Genomic DNA, 22,712 nt, shown 5'->3' on the forward strand with positions numbered 1-22,712 from the left:
TGAAATTTGTCGGGCCCCCCCTGGCCGATGTAATCAAAATCACATGAAAAAAACAAAACCTTTATTAAACGGTATACAGTAGTTTCATTAAACTTGTTTTGCTCAATGTATGATCCAGATAAAAAGGCGTAAATTGCCTGGTCTCCCGTGACAGGCTATATACCGTATAGAATCTATACGGTATATAGGCTGCGATTATACAGAAAAACGTGCACCGCGCCAAAACAAATTCTAGGCATACACTGAAAATCTGAGTTACACAGGGATATTTCCTTATAGAGCAGGAGAAGCACACTCCAGTCCTCAAGGGCCACCAAGAGGCCAGGTTTTAAGGATATCCCTGCTTCAGCACAGGTGCCTCAATCAGTGGCTCAGTCAATGAGTGGTCCTCAAGGGCCACCAAGAGGTCAGGTTTTAAGGATATTAGAGATGAATGAGGTGAATGACCCCCTCAAAAACGTGTGCTACAGAGTAAGGATGTTTCCTTGTTATTGAGGCTGGACTGCGCTGGAGTAAAAAGTTATTTATTAACCATATGCAAAATGGATAAAAAGGGAAGGTCCCCCGCAGTAACTCTAACGCGTTTCACCCCTACGGGTCTATGTCAAAGCCCCATAGGGGTGAAACGCGTTAGAGTTACTGCGGGGGACCTTCCCTTTTTATCCATTTTGCATATGGTTAATAAATAACTTTTTACTCCAGCGCAGTCCAGCCTCAATAATTGCCGAGCAGTGCCCGCTGTTTCTTCTCTCTCGCCAGTGAGAGGTTTTAAGGATATCCCTGCTTCAACACAGGTGGCTCAATCAGTGGCTCAGTCTATGGCTGTGCTGAAGCAGGGATATCCTTAAAATCCGGATCTGTTGGAGGCCCCTGAGGCCTGGAGTGGGCCACTCCTGCTATAGAGCATTGAATAAAACAGGATCTTTCAATAATGATAATCTATCTTATTTATTTGTTTCTTTCATTGTTCATCTCACAATGTGCACCCTTGTTAGCAGAAACCCAGAAGCCCCTGTAGAGTTGGGTCACCACCTCAAAATAAGGAAAGCCAACTTTTAATGTACCCTGTTTCTCTTTTGACGGGGTTACTGAGTAGGATAAATAAATGCAAAAGTGATTTTCCGATATAAATTGGTTAAATAAATGTAAATACTGTAGCACATATCGTAACAAATTTAACACAAATCTGAAACATTTAGCAAGAATTACAATGTTGGCAATTAGGAAGCCCTAGTATTCTCAATGAAAAATAAGCAGGCTTCAGTCTGAAAGAAAATGTAAGTGTAGCATTGCACTAGAGTAAAACATTGCTACCTTTACCAGGGGAAATGGTGGGAACCTGCATTCAAATGAGAAAATACCATATGAGATCCAGATTTTACTCCTAGTATAATATATACAATAGGTTGAAAAAGAGTAAATAGAAAATGCAGCTCAAATAAACAAATGAAAAATCATAACAGATAAAGAATCTAAAGCTCCAAACTGGCACGCACAGAAATATACAAATCTGGTAATAAGAGCAGTGATACAAGAGCAGACTAAGAAAAGCATCAACAATTGTTCAACAGAAAAAAGGAAATCAAGAAAGAAAAGTCTCACAAAAAAACAGGAAAATGTACAACAAAAACAAAACAAGGGGGGCAACATTTTCGGGGAAGACCTCATCTTTAGGCCCATTACCACCATTTCCCCTAGTGTTTATTGTAAGGGACTTAGGGGTCCCTTTGGTTCCCAAGCCCCTTTACTGTACATACTTACTTTATCTAGTTCTCTTTCTTTGGGGTGTGCCGATTCTTATTTTTGTTTTTGTTGTTGATACTTCTACCCTATGCTGAAATAAAAAGATTTATGGATTTACTTATAACATTACTCCTGACCTATATTGGACCCCGTACAGACGTAGCAGATGTTTTTGCACCTGTAGTGCTATGGAAAACAATTGTAAAGAAGATAGCAATGCGTTATTTGAGGTGTTGAATCACGTTAACAGGAGTAATAACATCGGTTACATCTGTACGTATAGTGATATGTCCTCCCTTACATCAATGCTTATGTGGTTTGCTGGAAGACACCACACTCGCCTGCTCATTTTCCCACCCATATAATAATAACCCCGTCCCATGAAGTAGCAAGGATAGTCACGCAAGAATTAGCAGGAGACCCCACGCACATAAATGATTTACTCTACATTTATAGCAATGATTTGAGATGTTAGAAATTAATGTGTATTCATACTGATATACGTTTTCCTACCTATATACTGTACTTTGAATCATTGTTTATTTAAAATCACATAATCTGGTTCCATTTTAAGAAAAGGGGTTCACATCTGTGACATTGTTTTGCAGCACACATATTTAAAGTGTATTAGTTGACAATGTACTTGCTGGACCCCTGACTTATTTAAAGAAAGAGCATACCACTTAACATGTCAGTATGTGTTGCGTGATCCCCTGTCAGCTAATGGGTTAAACATGTTTCTTTTTCTCTGTTTCCTTAAATGATTATGGGGCTTTTGTCAATGGCTGCCACCTGCGGGGCAGGTGCATAATGGAGCAAATAGGTTTATAACAGAATCAGGTCCCAGGAACCGGGATACTTTGATATACAGCCCCCATGGTGTACAATGTTCATTTGTAGGGGTAGATCCTCAGAAGGTCGATCATTTTTTAAGGTGATGTAATCTCATTTTAACGTATCCAGATCTGTAACGCATATCCCCAAAGCTGCTTAACGCTATGTTGCTCAGCCATTTCCCTTAAAAATAAGGGAACCTAAAATTTTTACAGACCTTAGGCTTCTTCATATGCAAATTATATGGCAAAGAGCACTTTACCTACCAGCGGAGATCCTCATATCTCTGTTACTGTTAATGTTACAGATGCAGCCACCAGTATCCAATGAGTTGCCTTGGAAAATCTGGGGCAATCTCCCAGTAATGCTGCAACATTTCTGTGAGATTTCTGCAGCCAGACTAATGGCCTATGGAATTAACACAGTAGGTGTCCCTGAAGGTCCCATTCAAACTAAATGGGACTGCAGGGACCCCTGCTGTGTTAATCTGATGGGCCATTAGTCTGGCTGCAGAATCTCACAGAAATGTTGCAGCATTTACTGTGAGATAGTACAGATAGTACAGTATTTTCCCAGGTAAGTCATCCGATGCTGGTGGCTGCATCTGTATGCTACTTCCTTAACCCTATTTAGTGCATGCTAAAATCTGCCCTTACTTTTAACCCCTGAGGAGCGTTGCGTTTTTTCTACGAATTACCTACAAGGGTAAAGGGAAGGTCTTAAGTGGTACCCATATGAATGGACTGAGTGTAGGAATTAATCCTTTCATTATGTGTTATACAAACAGATACAGTATATGGTGGAACATATAAATGGCTGAAACACATCAACAAAGTAATACGGTATTAATTGTATTGTATTGTATTGTATGTCTTTATTTATATAGCACCATTTATGTACATAGCGCTTCACAGTAGTAATACATGTGGTAATCAAATAAATAACAGATAATACAAATAACAGATCATGGGAATAAGTGCTTTAGACATAAACGTAACATTAAGGAAGAGGAGTCCCTGCCCCGAGGCGCTTACAGTCTAATTGGTAGGTAGGGAGAACGTACAGAGACAGTAGGAGGGAGTTCTAGTAAGTGCGTCTGCAGGGGGCCAAGCTTTATGTATCATGTGTTCAGAATATTCACAGTGCTATTCATATGCTTCTTTAAGCAAGTGTGTCTTAAGGTGGGTCTTAAAGGTGGACAGAGAGGGTGCTAGTCGGGTACTGAGGGGAAGGGCATTCCAGAGGTGTGGGGCAGTCTGTGAAAAAGGTTTAAGGCGGGGGAGGGCTTTAGATACAAAGGGGGTAGAAAGAAGACATCCTTGAGCAGAACGCAAGAGTCGGGATGGTGCATAGCGAGAAATTAGGGCTGAGATGTAAGGAGGGGCAGAAGAGTGTAAAGCTTTAAAAGTGAGGAGAAGAATGGAGTGTGAGATGCGGGATTTGATCGGAAGCCAGGAGAGGGATTTCATGAGGGGAGATGCTGAGACAGATCTAGGAAAGAGTAGAGTGATTCTGGCAGCAGCATTTAGGATAGATTGTAGGGGAGACAGGTGAGAGGCAGAAGGCCGGACAGCAGGAGGTTACAGTAATCAAGACGGGAGAGAATGAGGGCCTGAGTCAGAGTTTTAGCAGTCGAGCAACAGAGGAAAGGGCGTATCTTTGTTATATTGTGGAGGAAAAAGCGACAAGTTTTAGAAATGTTTTGAATGTGAGGGGCGAATGTGATAGAGGAGTCGCGTGTGACCCCTAGGCAGCGTGCTTGGGCAACTGGGTGAATGATCGTAGTTCCAACAGTAATGTGGACAGAGGTAGTAGGGCCAGGTTTGGGAGGAAGTATGAGGAGCTCTGTTTTAGCCATGTTGAGTTTAAGGCGGCGGAGGGCCATCCAGGATGAAATAGCAGAGAGACATTCAGAAACTTTGGTTTGTACAGCAGGTGTAAGGCTGGGTGTTGAAAAGTATATTTGTGTGTCGTCAGCATAGAGTTGATATTTAAACACAAAAGATGTTATTAGGTCACCTACAGAGAGTGTATACAGAGAAAAGAGAAGAGGTCCCAGGACAGAGCCCTGGGGTACCCCCACAGAGAGATCAATAGAGGAGGAGGAGGTGTTAGCAGAAGAGACACTGAAAGTACGATGGGTGAGGTAGGATGAGATCCAGGATAGAGCTTTGTTCCGAATACCAAGAGTATGGAGAATATGAAGGAGAAGAGGGTGGTCCACGGAAACAAATGCTGCAGAGAGGTCGAGTAATATGAGCAGAGTGTAATGACCTCTGTCTTTGGCAGCCTGGAGGTCGTCAGTTATTTTAGTGAGGCCTGTTTCCGTGGAGTGAGCAGTGCGGAAGCCAGATTGTAGAGGGTCTAGGAGAGAATAGGTGTTGAGAAAATGGAGCAAGCGAGAGAATACAAGACTTTCAAGGAGTTTAGAGGCAAAAGGCAGGAGGAAGACAGGTCGATAGTTAGAAAGACAGGTAGGGTCAAGCTTGCTGTTTTTGAGTAATGGTATGACTGTTGCATGTTTGAAGGAGGATGGAAAGGTTCCAGAGCAGAGGGAGGAGTTAAAAATTTGTGTGAGCGTAGGGACTATAGTAGGAGCAAGAGGTTTTAGGAGATGGGAGGGAATGGGGTCAAGAGGGCAAGTGGTAGAGGGAGAAGAGGTGATCAACAGCGACACATCCTCCTCTGAGACAGTGGAAAAAGAGTCAAGGAAGGCAGGAGGAGAGTTAGGAAGAGGTGTGGGATGGGAGGAAGAAACAGAGGGGATGTTCTGCCATATGGACTCCGCCTTTTCCTTAAAATAGTCAGCAAAGTCCTGAGCGGGGATGGAGGAGGGAGAGGCAGCTGAGGGTGGTTTGAGTAGAGTATCAAAGACAGAGAACAGTCGGCGTGGGTTAGACTTGTGCATGTTGATTAGTGCAGAAAAGTAGGCTTGTTTAGCTTGCGAGAGGGCAGAGTTTAAACAGGATAGCATAAATTTGTAGTGAAGGAAATCTGCGAGAGTGTGAGACTTCCTCCAGAGGCGTTCAGAGGAACGAGTGGAGGAACGCAGCATGCGTGTGTGGGAATTTAGCCAGGGTCTAGGGTTAGAAGGGTGAGTGCGGCAGAGAGAAAGCGGGGCATGTAGATCAAGAGACGAGGACAAGACAGAGTTGTAGTTCCTTACCAGGTTTTCGGGGTCTGTAGCAGAACTGAGAGAGGAGAGGGAGGAGCGTAAAGTGGACTCAAAGTCAGGTAAGTGAATAGAGCGCAGGTTTCTGCAGAACCGGGGGGTAGATGGAGATGGAGAAGGGGAGAAGCGAGATAGAGAGAATGAGATGAGATGATGGTCAGAGAGAGGAAAAGGGGAAATGGAGAAATCGGAGAGAGAGAAGTTCTTAGTGAAAACCAGGTCTAAGTAGTGGCCATCCTTGTGGGTGCTGGCTGCAGTCCACTGTTGAAGGCCAAAAGAAGAGGTTAGAGAAAGAAAGCGGGAAGCCCAAGGGAGAGAGGGGTCATCAATGTGGCAATTGAAGTCCCCAAGGAGAAGAACAGGGGAGTCTGAGGAGAGGAAGAAGGAGAGCCAGGATTCAAAGTGAGAGAGAAAGGCAGAAGGGGGATGAGTAGAGGTAGGTGGGCGATAGATGACCGCCACATGGACAGGGAAAGGAGAGAAAATCTGGACAGTGTGAGCCTCAAATGAGGGAAAAGCAAGAGAGGGAGGAATAGGAAGGGTTCGGTAACGACAGAGAGAGGAGAGCAGGAGCCCCACGCCTCCACCCCTGCCATCAGTGCGCCCCCCTCCCCCAAAGGCACGGCTTCAAATGATGTTGCGAGTCACGTGACCCCCACCGCGTCATTTGACGCGCGTTGCCATGGCGAAGCGTCGCCGAAGACCTGGCTGTCAGTAGGTAAGTGAGGTCACAGAGGCCTCACGCCTCCCCTGGCATTAAATTAAAGGCCTGGGGGAAGAGCGCGTGGCCCCTGTAACAGCCCGCGCCCCCCCAGCAAAATTCTCCCGCCCCCCAGTTTGCGCACCGCTGGTTTAAAGTATGAGTTTCCTGGAATTAATCTATATACAGTATGAGAAAATGATTTTCAAGGAGACTGAAGTAACTAACATAATATATAATTACACACAGTTCAGGCAGTGTATGTAAAAAAAAAACATTTTTTGAAAACATTTATTCAACAAACATATATATATATATATATATATATATATATATATATATATATATATATATATATATATATATATATATATATATATATATATATATTACAGACAATCAGAAACATATATTAACATAGTTACAAAGTACGCCTGGTGTGGTTGGGAATGAGGTGTCGGACAATGTGTCCATGCTCTCCTGCATTGCCCAGGTCAGGACACTAGAAGATCCCGTCAACTGGGCAATGCTTGTAGTTACAGCTGTGGTGGGCTAACATTCCCTAATAATGCTCTTTCCTAATGCGCATGTCCAGTGTGTTTTTTTTAGGCTGCGGTTATTTAGCTAGGTATGTAACATTATTTGCCCTTATTTAGGATCTACCCCATAGTACTTTATTTTCTGAGATCAGAAAAAGTCAGAAGAATTGTGAATTGTCTTGCAAAATATGTTGGAGAACAACCTTCGTAATCCAATATCTAAAAAAAAAAATGTGGGGGTCAGAAACATTACGTTTATAATGTTGTCATTTTTCTTTTAAATCAGCTTTCTTTTTTTAAAACTGAAATGTAAACAATAAGTTTTATACGCATTTGCAGAAGTAAAAATGTTAATAGACCTCCCCTCCCACCCTTCCTTGCAAGGCCATAATATCTATAACATTTTACGTATAAGCAGCTTTCAAGCCAAAACTCCTCCCGTAGACGCTGAACAATTAAAAGGTATTAGCCATAACATATTTCAGGAACACAATAACCCATAAAACATAAACCACTCTCACCCGTCTCATACTCCCTCTCATAGAGCTTAAAAGTAACAAGAGAAGACAGCCAGGCTGCTGGTTTTCCATGAGAAGAAGCTTCCACACCCCTCATCAATCCCTTTTTTTCTTCTTCTTCTTAACTTGATACCCCTTTGAAGTTCCCATGCCTAATCTATTTAATTTACTAAAACCCATACAGTTACAGAGTGTTATCTTGTGACTCCAAATATTGATTTTATTTTAGTCATTACGAAACAAATGGTGGACACAGAGATGCCTTGTCCTATGGTAACAGCTGTACATCATGTTCACTTACAGTATTTTAAATCCTGCCTCATTTATAGTTTGGTCTTTGGCAAAATAATTATTACTGCAAATACAAGGTTTAATTAGGGTTCTTTATAACGCAGCCATGGAACCAAAATACTATATCTTTGTATTTAACGTTGCCTTACTGTGCAATTACTTATTTATGTTTAAGATATGATGAACCACGCATTAACGGGGTCAGCTGAAATCACAAAACGTGTGTGTGCTCTGCAGGGTGGTGTCATTATCTGGACTCTAAAGGTCCAACAGTCCAAATAAGTCAGATTTGGCATTTTCATGAGACAATTCTGAACTTTAAGAAGTGACACTAAATTGATGTGTATTGAAGGAAATTAAATTTGGATCGTCTAATGTGATTCACTCCAAATTAGTGAGACGCGCAGAGCTTTCTTGTGATGCTTTTCTCATAACTGAATTTGGTTCTGACTGGGTTACTGGCGGTACTGTCCTATCGAAGAGTTGATTATCATGCAGATCAACAGTTTTGCACCAGCTTTCATATGAAAATAAATGTAATAGCCACATGGAAATCAAAGTCTTCCAGCTTCCATACAAGTGCAGTACTGGTTCAAAAAACAGCATTTATCTGAAAACAGAAATCAGACCAAGAGCAATGAGATGTGAAATCTGGTGCTTTGCCCCCCTACCCTATTGTAACAATAATAGTTTGTTCTTGTATAGCGCTGCTTGTTTTGCGAAGTGCTTTACAGAGACATTTTGCAGGCACAGGTCCCTGCCCCGAAAAGAGCTTACAATATACAGCACCGACAAAGTTTATTGCAGCAAATGCCGCCGGTTCACTGGGATTTACTCCGGCTGGTGCTGAGGAAAGTCAGCACATCAGCCGCATCCAGCCGCGTCCCCTCCGTTCCCCCCCCCCTCCAATCCGCGCGCAATTTAAACATCTTCCCGACCCTCTAGCTGCGCCTGCTGTGCCCCTCTGCTTCCCCGCTCCCCCGCTTACCTCACTTCAAACCTTCAGGGGAGTCGGGGAAGCCGGGGAAGCCGGGGAAGCCGGGCGCTCGCTTGACTGTGACGTCACCGACGTCACGCGAACGAGCCGCTTCCCAACGCTTCTCCACGCTGCCGCCACGCATCCTGCCGAGCGGCATTTGCTCGAATAAACTTTGTCGCTACTGTATGTTTTTGGTGCCTGAGGCACAGGGAGATAATGACTTACCCAAGGTCACAAGGAGCTGAAACCGGGAATTGAACCAGGTTCCCCTGCTTCAAACACAGTGCCAGAGTCAGTGTCTTTACTCACTGAGCCGCTCACTCGCCCATTTTGTAGCAAAAAGTCTTTCAGAAATAACCCACATGGTGCATAACTGAGTTTTTCACTTAACTAAATTGTTGGCCTTTCCTGTCACTGCTATTCAAAGGAGGAAGAAAAGAAAATCAAGCGCAAATGCCGTTTAACAATATAAATAGTGAACACACTTGTGATACCAAAAATAAATATAGTACATATGGAGGTAGTGCAGCTCCAGAAAAAGGACTCAAACCAGCATCCAAAACAGGTACACTGAAGCAAGGGATCAGAAGCGTAAATATTCCCCAAATATGTGGGGGGAAAAAAGAGAAACACAATAGTGCAATAACGTATCAATAAATAAATGCGGGGTTGGGAATAGGAGGTATCTCACTCACAATTGTGAAGTATAATATAGACGTTGTGGTTATTCAGAGTCACCAACTCATAGAGAATTTCTTCCAATACGTGCTAGTGGATATTCCCCAGGAACAGGGGATGAGGTAATTGTATTGTATTGTATTGTATTGTATTGTATGCCTTTATTTATATAGCGCCATAAACGTACATAGCACTTCACAGTAGTAATACATGTTGTAATCATATAAATAACAAATAATATAAATAACAGGTCATGGGAATAAGTGCTTCAGACATAAAAGTAACATTAAGGAAGAGGAGTCCCTGCTCCGAGGAGCTTACAATCTAAATGGTAGGTAGGGGAACGTATAGAGACAGTAGGAGGGAATTCTAGTAAGTGCGTCTGCAGGGGGCCAAGCTTATCCAGGATTATCCACAGTGCTATTCATATGCATCTTTAAGCAAATGTGTCCTAAGGTGGGACTTAAAGGTGGATAGAGAGGGTTCTAGTCGGGTATTGAGGGGAAGGGCATTCCAGAGGTGCGGGGCAGAAAGTGAGAAAGGTTTAAGGCGGGAGAGGGCTCTAGATACAAAGGGGGTAGAAAGAAGACATCATTGAGAAGAACGGAAGTCAGGATGGTGCATAGCGAGAAATTAGGGCTGAGATGTAAGGAGGGGCAGAAGAGTGTAAAGCTTTAAAAGTGAGGAGGAGAATTGAGTGCGAGATGCGGGATTTGATCGGAAGCCAGCAGAGGGATTTCAGGAGGGGAGACGCGGAGACAGATTTAGGAAAGAGTAGAGTGATTCTGGCAGCAGCGTTTAGGATAGATTGTAGGGGAGACAGGTGAGAGGCAGGAAGGCCGGACAGCAGGAGGTTACAGTAATCGAGACGGGAGCGAATGAGGGCCTGAGTCAAAGTTTTAGCAGTCGAGTAACAGAGGAAAGGGCGTATCTTTGTGATATTGCGGAGGAAAAGTTTTAGATACATTGTGAATGTGAGAGGAGAATGTGAGAGAGGAATTGAGTGTAACCCCTAGGCAGCGTGCTTGGGCTACTGGGTGAATGATCGTATTTCCAACAGTAATGTGGAAGGAGGTAGTAGGGCCAGATTTGGGAGGAAGTATAAGTAATTCCCATATGCGAACAAAATAGAGAGGACACAGATAGTATAGATAGTTTTATCAACAATAATTCAAATGTGCTAGAGGTGCAGGCATGTGGACCACCCTGGGTAAGAAAGTGGATAGGATCCTGCCCCTTGCTCATGAAATTCAGTCATGAATGAGTGTGCATGTCACTTGTATTTACTTATCCACTTTATTGCATGGATACCCTAGAGCTGTTGTAAACAGCTGAGCCTGAGTCAAGGTAGATACAGAATAAGCGGACCTGCTAAAAAAACAGTGATAAAGGTTTTTTTTTTTAAGATTTTGACAAACTAATTTAGTGTGGCATTGAGTTTTCATGCCTGCCCTTGAATATTAAAATGGGTTAATATAAAGCTTTTCATGCACTCGGTCAAGGAAGTTTGCTTCTTGCCTCTCGGATATTTAAATGAAATGAGACTGTGAGCTGTATTTGGCTTCATCGATCCATTGGCCTCTAATGAATATGCTGTGCAGACTTTATTGTCATTTGTTAGAATGTAAGGTAAACTCTTCTACAGGACTGTGAGGACAGCTGCACAGCATATTGAACAGGATCCATTGTTCATACACATTGCCATATACACTGACTTTATCTTGTAAAAAGCAAAACAACATACGTTACTAAAAATATATCTCTTATGTGTACCTAATATGTTTATAGCATGCAATCTATTTCTAACAATAAAGAAAACTAACACATATGAATACTATGGTGCAAGTGGTGTCTGTTTTGCTTTTTAGTCTCCAAAGAAGGCAAAAAAGAAGGCAGAAGGCACCAGCTCCAACGTATTCTCTATGTTTGATCAAAGCCAGATTCAGGAATTTAAAGAGGTAACATAGTTTTTATTTCACTAGCTGAGAACATTTCTCAAAATATGAACCTAGACTCATTGTGTAACATAAAATGTTGCTTGTGCTATGTAGTCCTTTTGAATTAAGTGAAGCTTCTTAGTAAGCCTAAATAACGTCAAACATATACTCATTGTTTCCCTATTTTATTCATTGGTGCTCATTATCAGACTTTACAAAATATTTCCTGATTTTACACTGTAGCAATCCATTACTACCTTCAAACGCTATTGGATATTGCCAAATTGTTATACTGTGCCACCACAGGCCAACTCTCAAGTGGCAAGTCCGTAGCTTATAATAGCAGTAAGGGTTTTCAGATCATAATGGCAGAGACCAGGAGAAAGAGTTAAAGGTAAAATTCCCCCTCTTTGCTTGATAAATGTTGCTCCGATTGCAGGGTTTATAACTTTATTTGTGTGGCTCTCCTTTAAGCAAAACAAAAAATAACCAAAAACAACTTCCGTGTAGAATGGTGAGCATTAATGTGTCATTAACAATCAAATGAATATGCATACCAAACACTAGCATTACTCTCGTTACTGGAGTACCGGCGTGATGACAATTGATATAATATGATATTAGTAATAATAAAGCAAATGAAAATATCACTTGTGAGGCATTCACATGTTTCCGACAGGTCTGCAACCCGGCTTGTCACCATTATCTCATAGCATACAGTGCTTCCACTGCAGCAGGGGATTCTGGGAAATGACATACAAACGAGCACACAGTGCTCAGTAAGTGGTGCCAAACGTTAGGTTTTTAATTCATGCTGCAGTGAGTCGCTATTGGTTCACGGAAATTCTGTTGCAACCATCCGGGATTACTTACTGTATTTCATGCCCCTATGGGTTAATGTTGGCTGGATTCGATAGTGCTGGCTTCCATCCAGCAGCATACTGTGCCGGGTATTAATTTAGTGGAGGGAGCTTTGGGTTGGTTAATTGTGTTTTAATTAAACCTCTTGTCAGGATATATTAGCACGTGGAAAGTGTGTAATTCGCAGTGGCTTTGTTTGTTGCTTATTTCTAACTGAAAGTGAAATGTGTCATGGACTGTAAGAGGCGATCAGAGAGGATGGAGGAACTGGCAGTCCTGAAGAACTAATGCTGTGCTGTTTTTCTGTCACTAGGCTTTTACCATCATGGACCAGAATAGAGATGGCTTCATTGATAAAGGAGACCTGCGAGACACATTTGCTGCTCTGGGTAAAAAGTGATATCTAAATCAAATTCACATGCTCAAGTATGTAGGAAACTATTATACTTAAACCAAAGCTGCGTGAGTCAAATAAGATATGTCAAACTCAGTGAGCCAAAAGGGAAGTCTGCCAGCGTGATTTAACCTGATCCTCTTGTTTATGGGCTTGGGACTTTTCTCTATATACCGCAATGCATTATCTTTATGTAATTCTTTATGGTCTTCAAGCATGCAAATGAACCAATGGGAAAAACAGTAGAGGCGCAGTGAGCTCTGATACCAAAGAGCTTACAGTCTACTTTAGTTAATCAATGTTAAGGAACCTTTTAGTCAAGTCATTGCTCTGTCCAGACATTTTAAAACGACATCAAAAACCTTAATAGACAGTGTCAGATCACACATAAACATATGTGTTATATGCGTGGTAATGTGTCTTTACGGTACATACAGTACATTAAAGATTTGATAAGCTCATAAAGTTGCATTTTTAGTAATGTGGCTGCGGCAAACTCAAATCACAGGATAATATATAAAAGTTGATTTGCAGTTAGTGGTATCAATTGTATTCTATAACCTGCTTATCACCCCCGCTTCATCATTAAAACTGGGAGACTAGTATAGTAATGTTTCCTTGGATTTTCAGCTATTTTTCATTGAATAATAATTTGAGCTGCTAGAACTAAAAAAAAAATTACATCATACTTTTCTGAAAATATCAAATATGGAGAAAACATCTTTGACAGTGATTTGACAACCTATTGTTAATTTTAACGCCTCCAGTACATATATTGGGAAACCCCCCCTAAAACCTGGATTCCTACTAAAAATGAAACCCAAGAACTGAAGTCACAGAACTACAGAATTTAATTGACATGTATTTGCCATGTCAAATTACCAATCCTGTGCATTGAAGCCACAATACTGTACTTCATTGTTCAACCAGATTGGAAAATGCTGTTGTACCTTGCTAAGTTAAAGAAAATTGGCTTGTATATGGTACACTGTGCCTGAATTTCACTTAGCCCAAACAGAAACATATGATACGGCACTCATGCTCTCCCATGCTCTCCCCTTGCTGTTTGTTTAACAAGTTTATTTCAAACAGCACTTTTCTCCAAATGGGACTCTAAGCCCCTCACAATTACAGTACAGTGCGCAGTATACGGACACACTCCTGGCCCAGATAAGATTATACTCTACATTTTTGGCGCCTGAGGCACAGGGAGATAAAGTAACTTCCCTAAAGTCACAATGAGCTGACACTGGGAACTGAACCAAGCTCCAGTGATTCAAACTCAGTTTCATTGTTTACAGAGTCAGTGTCTTTACTCACTGAGCTGCTCCTTCGCCATTGGTTGCAGGCGTACTCCAAATACCTCCTATAGACACCTCCAACAGGAGGTCTCAAAGAAACAGAAAACAAAAAGCAAATAGTGCACTAGGGATCCATATGAAATATAAGGTATATTTAATTTAAAATGAAAAACAATTCATGCATATAGAACAATACATCTAAAATGTGCAATATAGCAACACGTTTTAAAGCATCCAGTAGGTTGCACATGGAACATGGAAAAGATGGCCGACATAGTTGCAGATCCGCCAATGTTATTCTCCGGAGAGGATCATCATACCCCCCACCCCCCCTGTCTCTGTACGTTCCTCCTACATACCAATTAGCTTGTAAGCTCCTCGGAACAGGGCTCTTCCTAAATGTTACGTTTATGTCTGAAGCACTTATTCCCATGACCTGTTATTTATATGATTACCATGTGTATTACTACTGTGCAGCACTATGTACATTAATGGCGCTAATCAAATAAAGACATACAATACAATATCCATATACACCATATGCTGACAGTGATCCTCTCCGGAAAATAGCAAATGCAAATCTGCAACTACTGTACTTCGGCCATCTTTCCCATGTTCCCCGCGCGACATGCTGGATGCTTTTAAACTTGTTACTATATTGTAAGGTTTATATGTATTGTTCTATATGCATTAATTGTTTGTTCTTCTTTATGTAAATATACTTTATATGTCATACTGATCCCTAGTACGCTGTTTGCTTTCTCTGTTTTCCACTTAGCCCAAGCTTTGATTGTGTTCCTTTAATGATCTCTGCAAGCAAACAGACAATTTTCTTGGAACCTGATATGAATGCATGCGCTGACTAGACATAAGAACATGGCTTATACCTGTCTTCTATTAATACAACAATGACATAATTGCAGACAGCTTGATGCTTATGTAATGCTTAAAGTTTGGATAGCAATGTCAGCATTGCATAAATATCAGTCACATGCTGTGCATGAAGGGCAACACACAAGAGCAACACACACAGACAACACACACAGACAACACACACGGGCAACACACACGGGCAACACACACGGGCAACACACAAGGGCAACACACAAGGGCAACACACAAGGGCAACACACAAGGGCAACACACAAGGGCAACACACAAGGGCAACACACACGGGCAAAACTTTTTCAACTAAGTAGACTCCTACTGGAGTTAGGAAACATTAACAGCGGCTTCTCTACAGAAAACGTGTTTCTCCCCCATTCCCAATTCTACCCGTAGCATTGTAACTCAGATCATTGTGTCTGATAAATTCACTGGCGATAGTTTTTATTCGTTCCATGCAATAAATGTAAATATGCTACCTTACTTTACCCATCGCTGACACAGACTTCATTGTGATTTAGTAGAGTGCCCTTTTTACTTAAACATCCCCCAAAACACGCCTCTATACAACATGGAGAGATACCTGGACTGCATACAGTATGAATGGGAGCTGAGGCATGCTAATGCTTAGTACTTTTTGTGGATCTGGGTCTCTCTCTTTTTTTTCTTCCTAGAAACCCTGTTTCATGGTCTGGTCTTTAAAAAGGTTGGCGAAACTGCAAATTATTTATGGAAATGTGTAATTTTTGTTCAATTTTGAGCATTGCAAACTTTTGCGAATATTTACAAAATCAAAAAAACATGTAAAACAATTTGCGAACCACATTTGTACAAATTTGCACATCTCATCTCATACTTAATAGATCCTGACAATGCTGGTGTACAATGGTGTAGTGCAATGGTGAACAGTAGTACAATGGTGTAGTGCAATGTAGTACAATGGTGTAGTCAGTGCAATGCTGCGGTATAATGGTATAGTACAATGCTGCGGTATAATGGTATAGTGCAATGCTGTGGTATAATGGTGTAGTGCAATGCTGTAGTAGAGTACAATAATACACTTCGTGATCCCATCTCCATTAAATTTCCTATAATGGTAACATTACCATTTCAGCATCATATTACTTCTTTAAGCTTTGAAAAATCAGTGCTAAACAGTATGCACCATGTATACTAGAATTGCTGTCAGAAGTTTGATTGTCAAGATTAAATGGGTTAAAATGATGGTTTTTTTTTTTATGATTCCTTGTTCAGGTCGCATTAATGTGAAGAGTGAAGAGCTTGACGACATGGCCAAGGAGGCACCAGGACCGATTAACTTCACTGTCTTTCTTACTATGTTTGGAGAAAAACTCAAAGGTATGTCTGATCAAGTAAACAGAACTGAAAAACAATCCCGACCACCCACATGACTTATAAATAAATGATTCCATGGCTTAATTGGGGTTCATTGATATCCCCCCTAAACACTGCTATGAGGAAACATTTTGCTTTGGAATTAACAATGGAAATGTAGGGTATTATTTAGTTTGTACTAATCCTGTATAAATTACAGTAATCCTGACAAATACTGTAGATACTGGACAGCATCTAAGTCAGGACTTCTCAGAGTTGGTAATGTTTTGCAGACCCCTTACACAGAGCGGGCGTTATAGTATTAATCCCTTTCATAATAACTACTAAAGTATTATTTCCCTGAAGCTTATTTTTTTTTTTTTTTGTGTGGGATAAGTTATTAATTACAGGATCTGTTTTGGTTTTAGAAAGCAGGAAAGAAAGTGTCTGATTGTATAAACGTGCAGCCACACTTAGCAACATATATTAGATTTGAAATAAAGAGGAAGCTTTATGTCATGCTACAGTTTTTTTTTACATTTGTTTCACAAAGAAATGCATATTTCTTTCATTAAGGTATTTTGAAGGCCTCCTAATTAACAAGGAATGCTGTAGGGAAGGGGTGCGCAAACTTTTCCCCCTGCGCACCCTTGCCTGCTCTCCTTACCGGCTCTACACCCCCCCCCCTCCTTCCTTGTCCTTGACATCAAATTACGCAGTGGGGTCCCGTGACATTACGTTGGCATGGCAACGTGGTGTCACGTGAGCCTGGCCGCGTTGCCGAAGACAATGTAGGAGACCTTGTAGAGGCCTCACGCGATCCCCCGGCATTAAGTTAATGCTGTGGGGAAGAGCACGGGGCCTCTGCAATGCCATGCCCCCCCCCCGTAAAATTTTGCGCTCCGCTCCTCCTAGGGGGTGTGACCCCAACTTTGCGCACCCCTGCTGTAGGGAATCCAAGTTTGCAGTGAGTTCTAAACTAGTTCTTACAATTCACAGTAGCAACCCGTTGTACAAATATTGTGGGTATAGGAAACAGTATCAATATCGCTCGGACACAAAAAAGCGCTAGAGAACTTAATCAGGAATGAAAAAGTGGGCAAAGAGCTGATGTACTTGGAAAATTCGGCATGAGAATATTCTTTCACTTGTTTTTCAGCAATGCCTTCAGTATGCCCTTAAGGGTATTAAACATACTGACCAACTCTCCGTATCTAGGAGTAGGGATTCTGTGTTTAGCTCTTAAACAGGAAAATAACAGAAAACCACAATTGGCTGATCATCTTGCACTTCTGGTTAAAAGCAATAAAAAAACGGAAATGAAGCATTATTTCCTATTGAGTTCCCCCTCTTGCTCGGCCACAGGTAGGAGACAAAGACAACACAAGGATAATACGGAAACTAAAAAAAAGTGCACGCTATTCAAATGTGTCTGTTTTGTGTTATTGTTAACACTGATAGACATTATTTTTTACCCCTCATTTTTAGCATTATTTTCCAAAGGAAGTCAATTTAAGTTTTAGAAACCTTGTTTATTTTCATCCTAAATCTCCTTTAAGGAGGGAGGGAAGAACAGGAAGAAGGGGAGAGTGGGGAAAGAACGGGGAGGAGGGGGAAGGAGGGAGAGAGATGGAGGGGGGGGAGAGAGATGGAGGGGGGGAGAGAGATGGAGGGGGGGGAGAGACGGAGGGGGGGAGAGAGATGGAGGGGGGAGAGAGATGGAGGGGGGGAGAGAGATGGAGGGGGGGAGAGGAGGAAGTGAAAGAGGGGGTGAGGAGGAAGGAGGGGAAGAGTTACATTTCATAGTGTCTCAAGTTGTGTATATATTCTCCTGAAACCTTCCTCCATATAACAAAGGGAGAAGCACCTGTGCTGATAAAAGAGCACCTCTGAGGTAATTGGGATATATGCAAATGAGACAAGCAAAGTATATTTAAATCAGTCACACCCCACACCTTATTTGGAGGTTTTAGGGGATCTATATACAACTTGAGACTTTTCTAAATGGAAGTCCTCCTCCTCCAGAAAAAAAATGCCACTTGTTTGACATGGTTTAGCCTTTTGCATTTAACGGAGCTACAGTCCTAGAATTCAGCTAGTTGTAAAATGAAATGCAAGTTTGAGGCTTTTTAGTCATTCTTCCTGGATTTGCAGACCCAGAATGAAACCACTTCTAAAAAAGCATTTTAGAGAATAGCAAAACCCTGCAAATCCCACCAAAAACGGCTCTTTCCACATGGACTGGCACAACTCAGAGACAATAGACTAGAGTATGCCCTGAGGTACGGGTTATAAAGCCAAATTAAGATCCCATGGCACTTTATATACTGGCAAAAAAAAAAAAATCCCGGTGAAACGTAGCGAAATTCTGGTGAAATTGGCAACATTTGGAGTAATGCAAAATGTGCACCTTTTAAAACATTCTCACATCTTTATCGGGGAGGTTTATGCTACCTCGAAATTAGCAGAGATTTGTTAATTAGAATTGTGGGATAAAAGATGAAGAAACTGATATATCTTATTATAAAAAGCTTGCTCCCTCACGCTACATGTTAATACTACCCAAAGTGTTAGATGATGCACACAGGGCAACTCTGAAATGATTATGCCAAGTGATACAGAATTTTAATTGCTAAAATTGTCTTGATACATTGAGGGGGGGTTCATTAGTTCAATTGGCATTAACTGTCATTGACTTAAATGGGAGTTAATGCACCTATTGGAGCTTCGTGAATGCTCCTCCCCCCTTTAAATCAATCAAGCAATTCAGCCACTCTAGGTTTTTGAATGAGAATGTGAGATTTAAACTTGAGAACGTTCCATGCACAGCTTCACTGGGATTAATGTCTTATATTTCCAGTCCCAGTTTAAAAATCTGATCTGTGTGGGTACTGTATGTTCCTGTAATCTGGAGCCATGTTGTAATCCTAGCTGTTTTTTTTTTATTTATTTTTTTCTCAATGACAAATTCATTATTTTTCTTAACCCCTTTTCAGTGCCAGAGAGGCTTGCAATGCATTGCTCTGAAAGTCTGCAGTTTAAAGGATTGTGTTGTATTTTGTAAATGGCATTTTTGCAGACTCACACTTCCTTATTCTTGAGATATTCCGTCTAATGCAGGGGAGCGCAAACTTTTTGAGCTGCGCCCCCCTGTCTCTCTGCCCCGGCTCTCGCGCCCCCCTGCCTTCCTTCAGCTGCGTCAGATGACGCTGCGTGGGCGTGTGACGTCAGGTCACATGGTGCCGCGGCGTCTATTGACGCCGCGTTGCCATGGTGACGCAACACAGACGGCTGAATCCCGGTAAGTAAACAGTTGCAGGGGCCTCACGCGATCCCCCGGCATTTAATTTAAATGCCTGGGGGAAGAGCGCGGGGCCTCTGCAACTGCCCGCGCCCCCCCAGCACAATCTCCCGCCCCCCCTGGGGGTCGCGCCCCCCACTTTGCGCACCGCTGGTCTAATGAACTCTTACCACTTTGAGGTAGACTTCACAAGGGGCAGAGCAAGAAGTACTATTTATTTATTTATAAAAATGTTTTACCAGGAAGTAATACATTGAGAGTTACCTCTCGTTTTCAAGTATGTCCTGGGAACAGAGTTATAAAAAATACATGGTTACATTAAAAGAACAGGGTTATACAGTGAATTCACAGACATTTCATGGACAGATAGAGTTGGAAAATTGGGTACAGGGGATAAAGGGCTTGTGAGTTTCAGATTGAAATAGAGCAGCGTTAACATCACCAAATGGCAGCAAACAGCTCACACCCATTGGCTGCCCATCAGGCTGTCCACCATTGGGGCAACGCAGATGTACACTGGGGTGGTTGAGATTGAATCTGTTGCAGCTATGAACAAAAAGTTCTGTGTGTCCTCTTTGGCTCTTTAACATTCCAGTGGGTGGGGTTGACGTTCCACAAAGTACAAGCTCATGTTAACCCTTAGCATGCTGGTCCTGTGCAGAGGGGAGCAGTTCTTGGAGAGCCCCATCAGGCTGTCAGCCTTTGGTGCCGCGCAGACGTACACTGGGGTGGTTGAGATTGAATCTGTTGAGGCTGTGAAAAAAAAGTTCTTTAACATGCTTCCTTAGAGTTGCTGCTCCGTTCGAATCACTCTTGCTGCTGGGCACAGCTATTCTATATTGTAGCATAGGATAGAATTGTCCTGTTGCCCCTCTACAGAAAATCAGAGGGGGTGGGAGGGGTGCAAACCAACGTATGAAAATTATTTCCAGATAGTTTTAGTAGGAAAAGCACACAGGTGCTGGGAGTCATGCTGTTGTACTGATTCTGAATTTCTCTAGGTCCTCGGTGATTGGAAGTTTTCAGCACTGTCAATTACCACTAAACTGGGGAAACCAGAGCCCCATAAGTTAATGTTGCAACTTTTTATCGAGGATCCTAAAGGGATCGAGAACTGGCATCGATTATTTTTTATTGGGCCTTGTCTGATCAGGCCATACCTTTTCTATGCCCTTGGATTTTACTTTGGCCTTTCGATTCCAATGTGAGAACAGGATAGGTACCAACTAATTTGACAAATATACCTATCAACTCATCACACACTAAATCCACACAGAGAAAAGGTTAAGGATATGAAAGTAATGAAAACGACCTTTAAATTGGGCCCTGAAGAAGAGATGGGGTCCACTAGAAACTGAGCTTTACACATGAGAACTGTGGTTTGCCAGATGCACATCTAAATAACAATATTTATGTAATACAAACCATATGCCATTTTCCCTCTTGAGGGGTAGAAAAATGCATTTGCAATTTGTTTAGAAAACAAATATGATACACATCAAAGCAACGCTTTATTTACCAACTAATCAATAAAGGATGGCTAATGCACGACTTTGCTTCAGACAAAGCCCAAGGAAATAGCAAGAAACAAATGTAGAACACACTTTGAAATGGTTACATGTGCAGTCCAAGCTCTGTGAAAGTGCCCTATATTTGCCAGTGGCAGCATGATTGACAATAGAAATGTAAGTGTAAAGAGATATTGATTGAGAAGAGAGGACGCTCAGTGATCCCTTAAAGGCAAGGCGAATGCATTTTTCAAAAAAACAATAATGTATCTTTTTGCCCTTAAGTATGTTTCATGAGATTTTTATTTTCTTTATCGACAGTCTGCTCAAGTGAAACTTAAGTGATGGACATGACCATTGAACAAGTGAAACCGAGGCAAATGCATTTTGTAAATTGACTCGATAATAAAACAAAGTTTCGGTATGACCTGAAACCGCAAAGACTTTTCATGAGCTACGTTTGTATAGTTCTGCAGGAGCTCATGTTTCATCAGATAATTTCAAGAGAAATATTACCTTTATTTTACTTTTACTAAAAATCAGATTCAAATATATTGTAGTTGGGTAGAGGGTGTTTTAGAATTAAATATGTCCCCAAAATAATTACATTTAGTAGTATGAACTAGAGAATCATAACAATGTCTATCCTTATATTATTAAGATTACTGTGTTAATATACTAAGCGTAGGCAAGATTTACCAAAGAGAACTGGGTTTAAAGCCTAAAATTCAAAACCTCATTTCGCTCTGTTATTTGCACAATGTGGGTTAATGGATCATTTTAAGGGGATCATCTTTAAGATTAAAGTTACATTTAAGTTGGCCTGTTTCTGGGTTTACTGTAGTGGAAAGAGCACCTGAGATCAAATGCTATATATACTGCTGGGTACAGTTCTACAGAAGGAAAAGAGAGAGCAATCTGAGTGTTGGCTGTGAGATTTCTCTACTCAGAAAAGATCACAGATTCATGTACGTGTCACTAGGGGCTCTTCATAATGAAATAAAACCTAGAGAAACTGTTCCCTCTATTTAAGTTTACATAGTTCCTCATTTAAGAGTTTAATCTGTGTAAACTTCTTCTTGAATATGTCCATTAATACTTAATACAAACTAATATATAATTTCACTTTTTAAGATGAGACCATGGAGTATTTTAAACCGCTAGTGGACAATTGGCCATATTGATCCTGGAGAAGTGTAGATTTTGTTTTACCGGTTTGTCGTACCTTTCAATGGATCTCAACATGACACTTTTTTTTTATAGATGAAAAGATATTGCACAGAGGTTCTGAAATCTTACAGGTCTCTTCTCCGTGTGTCACTTGATACCATTCAATTTCCTCGGAAATTTTGTAGTATCTTGGATACAGATGTTGGTTGTTACTCCAGCCATGCAAAAAAAAAAAAAAAATCTTCAGCCAAACTCTCACATACGACAAAATGTGATTAAATACAAACACCACCATTTACAGTACTTTGTGATAGCTTCATTGCACAAGGCCACTCACCCTGCCAAGTAGTCGGATACACAGAGAAAGTCTGCTACTGTGCAGAGAACAAAAGGAACACTGACTAGGTACTCCTTTTCATAACCTAAAACATCTTTATCACATAACTGAAAGGGGGAATTGAAGATATTCAACTTATGCCACACGTGCCTAAAACACTGAAAATATATATTCCAGGAGTCATCTTCAATAGCCTACAAACAGCCTCACAACCTCTCCAATGTACTCA

General features: G+C 41.4%; 1 protein-coding gene across 1 annotated transcript in view; it reads left to right on the forward strand.

Moving 5' to 3' along the window:
* The window catches only part of MYL10 (myosin light chain 10), a 41,455-nt gene that overhangs the window by 12,927 nt on the left and 5,816 nt on the right, over nt 1-22,712 (forward strand). Inside the window, exons 2-4 of the mRNA XM_075594336.1 lie at nt 11,323-11,412; nt 12,566-12,641; nt 16,087-16,191. Coding sequence (XP_075450451.1) covers nt 11,323-11,412; nt 12,566-12,641; nt 16,087-16,191 — 271 coding nt within the window. The remainder of the gene's footprint in view (nt 1-11,322; nt 11,413-12,565; nt 12,642-16,086; nt 16,192-22,712) is intronic.

Source organism: Ascaphus truei, chromosome 3 (genome assembly GCF_040206685.1).
Source record: "Ascaphus truei isolate aAscTru1 chromosome 3, aAscTru1.hap1, whole genome shotgun sequence".
Classification (NCBI taxonomy): domain Eukaryota; kingdom Metazoa; phylum Chordata; class Amphibia; order Anura; family Ascaphidae; genus Ascaphus; species Ascaphus truei.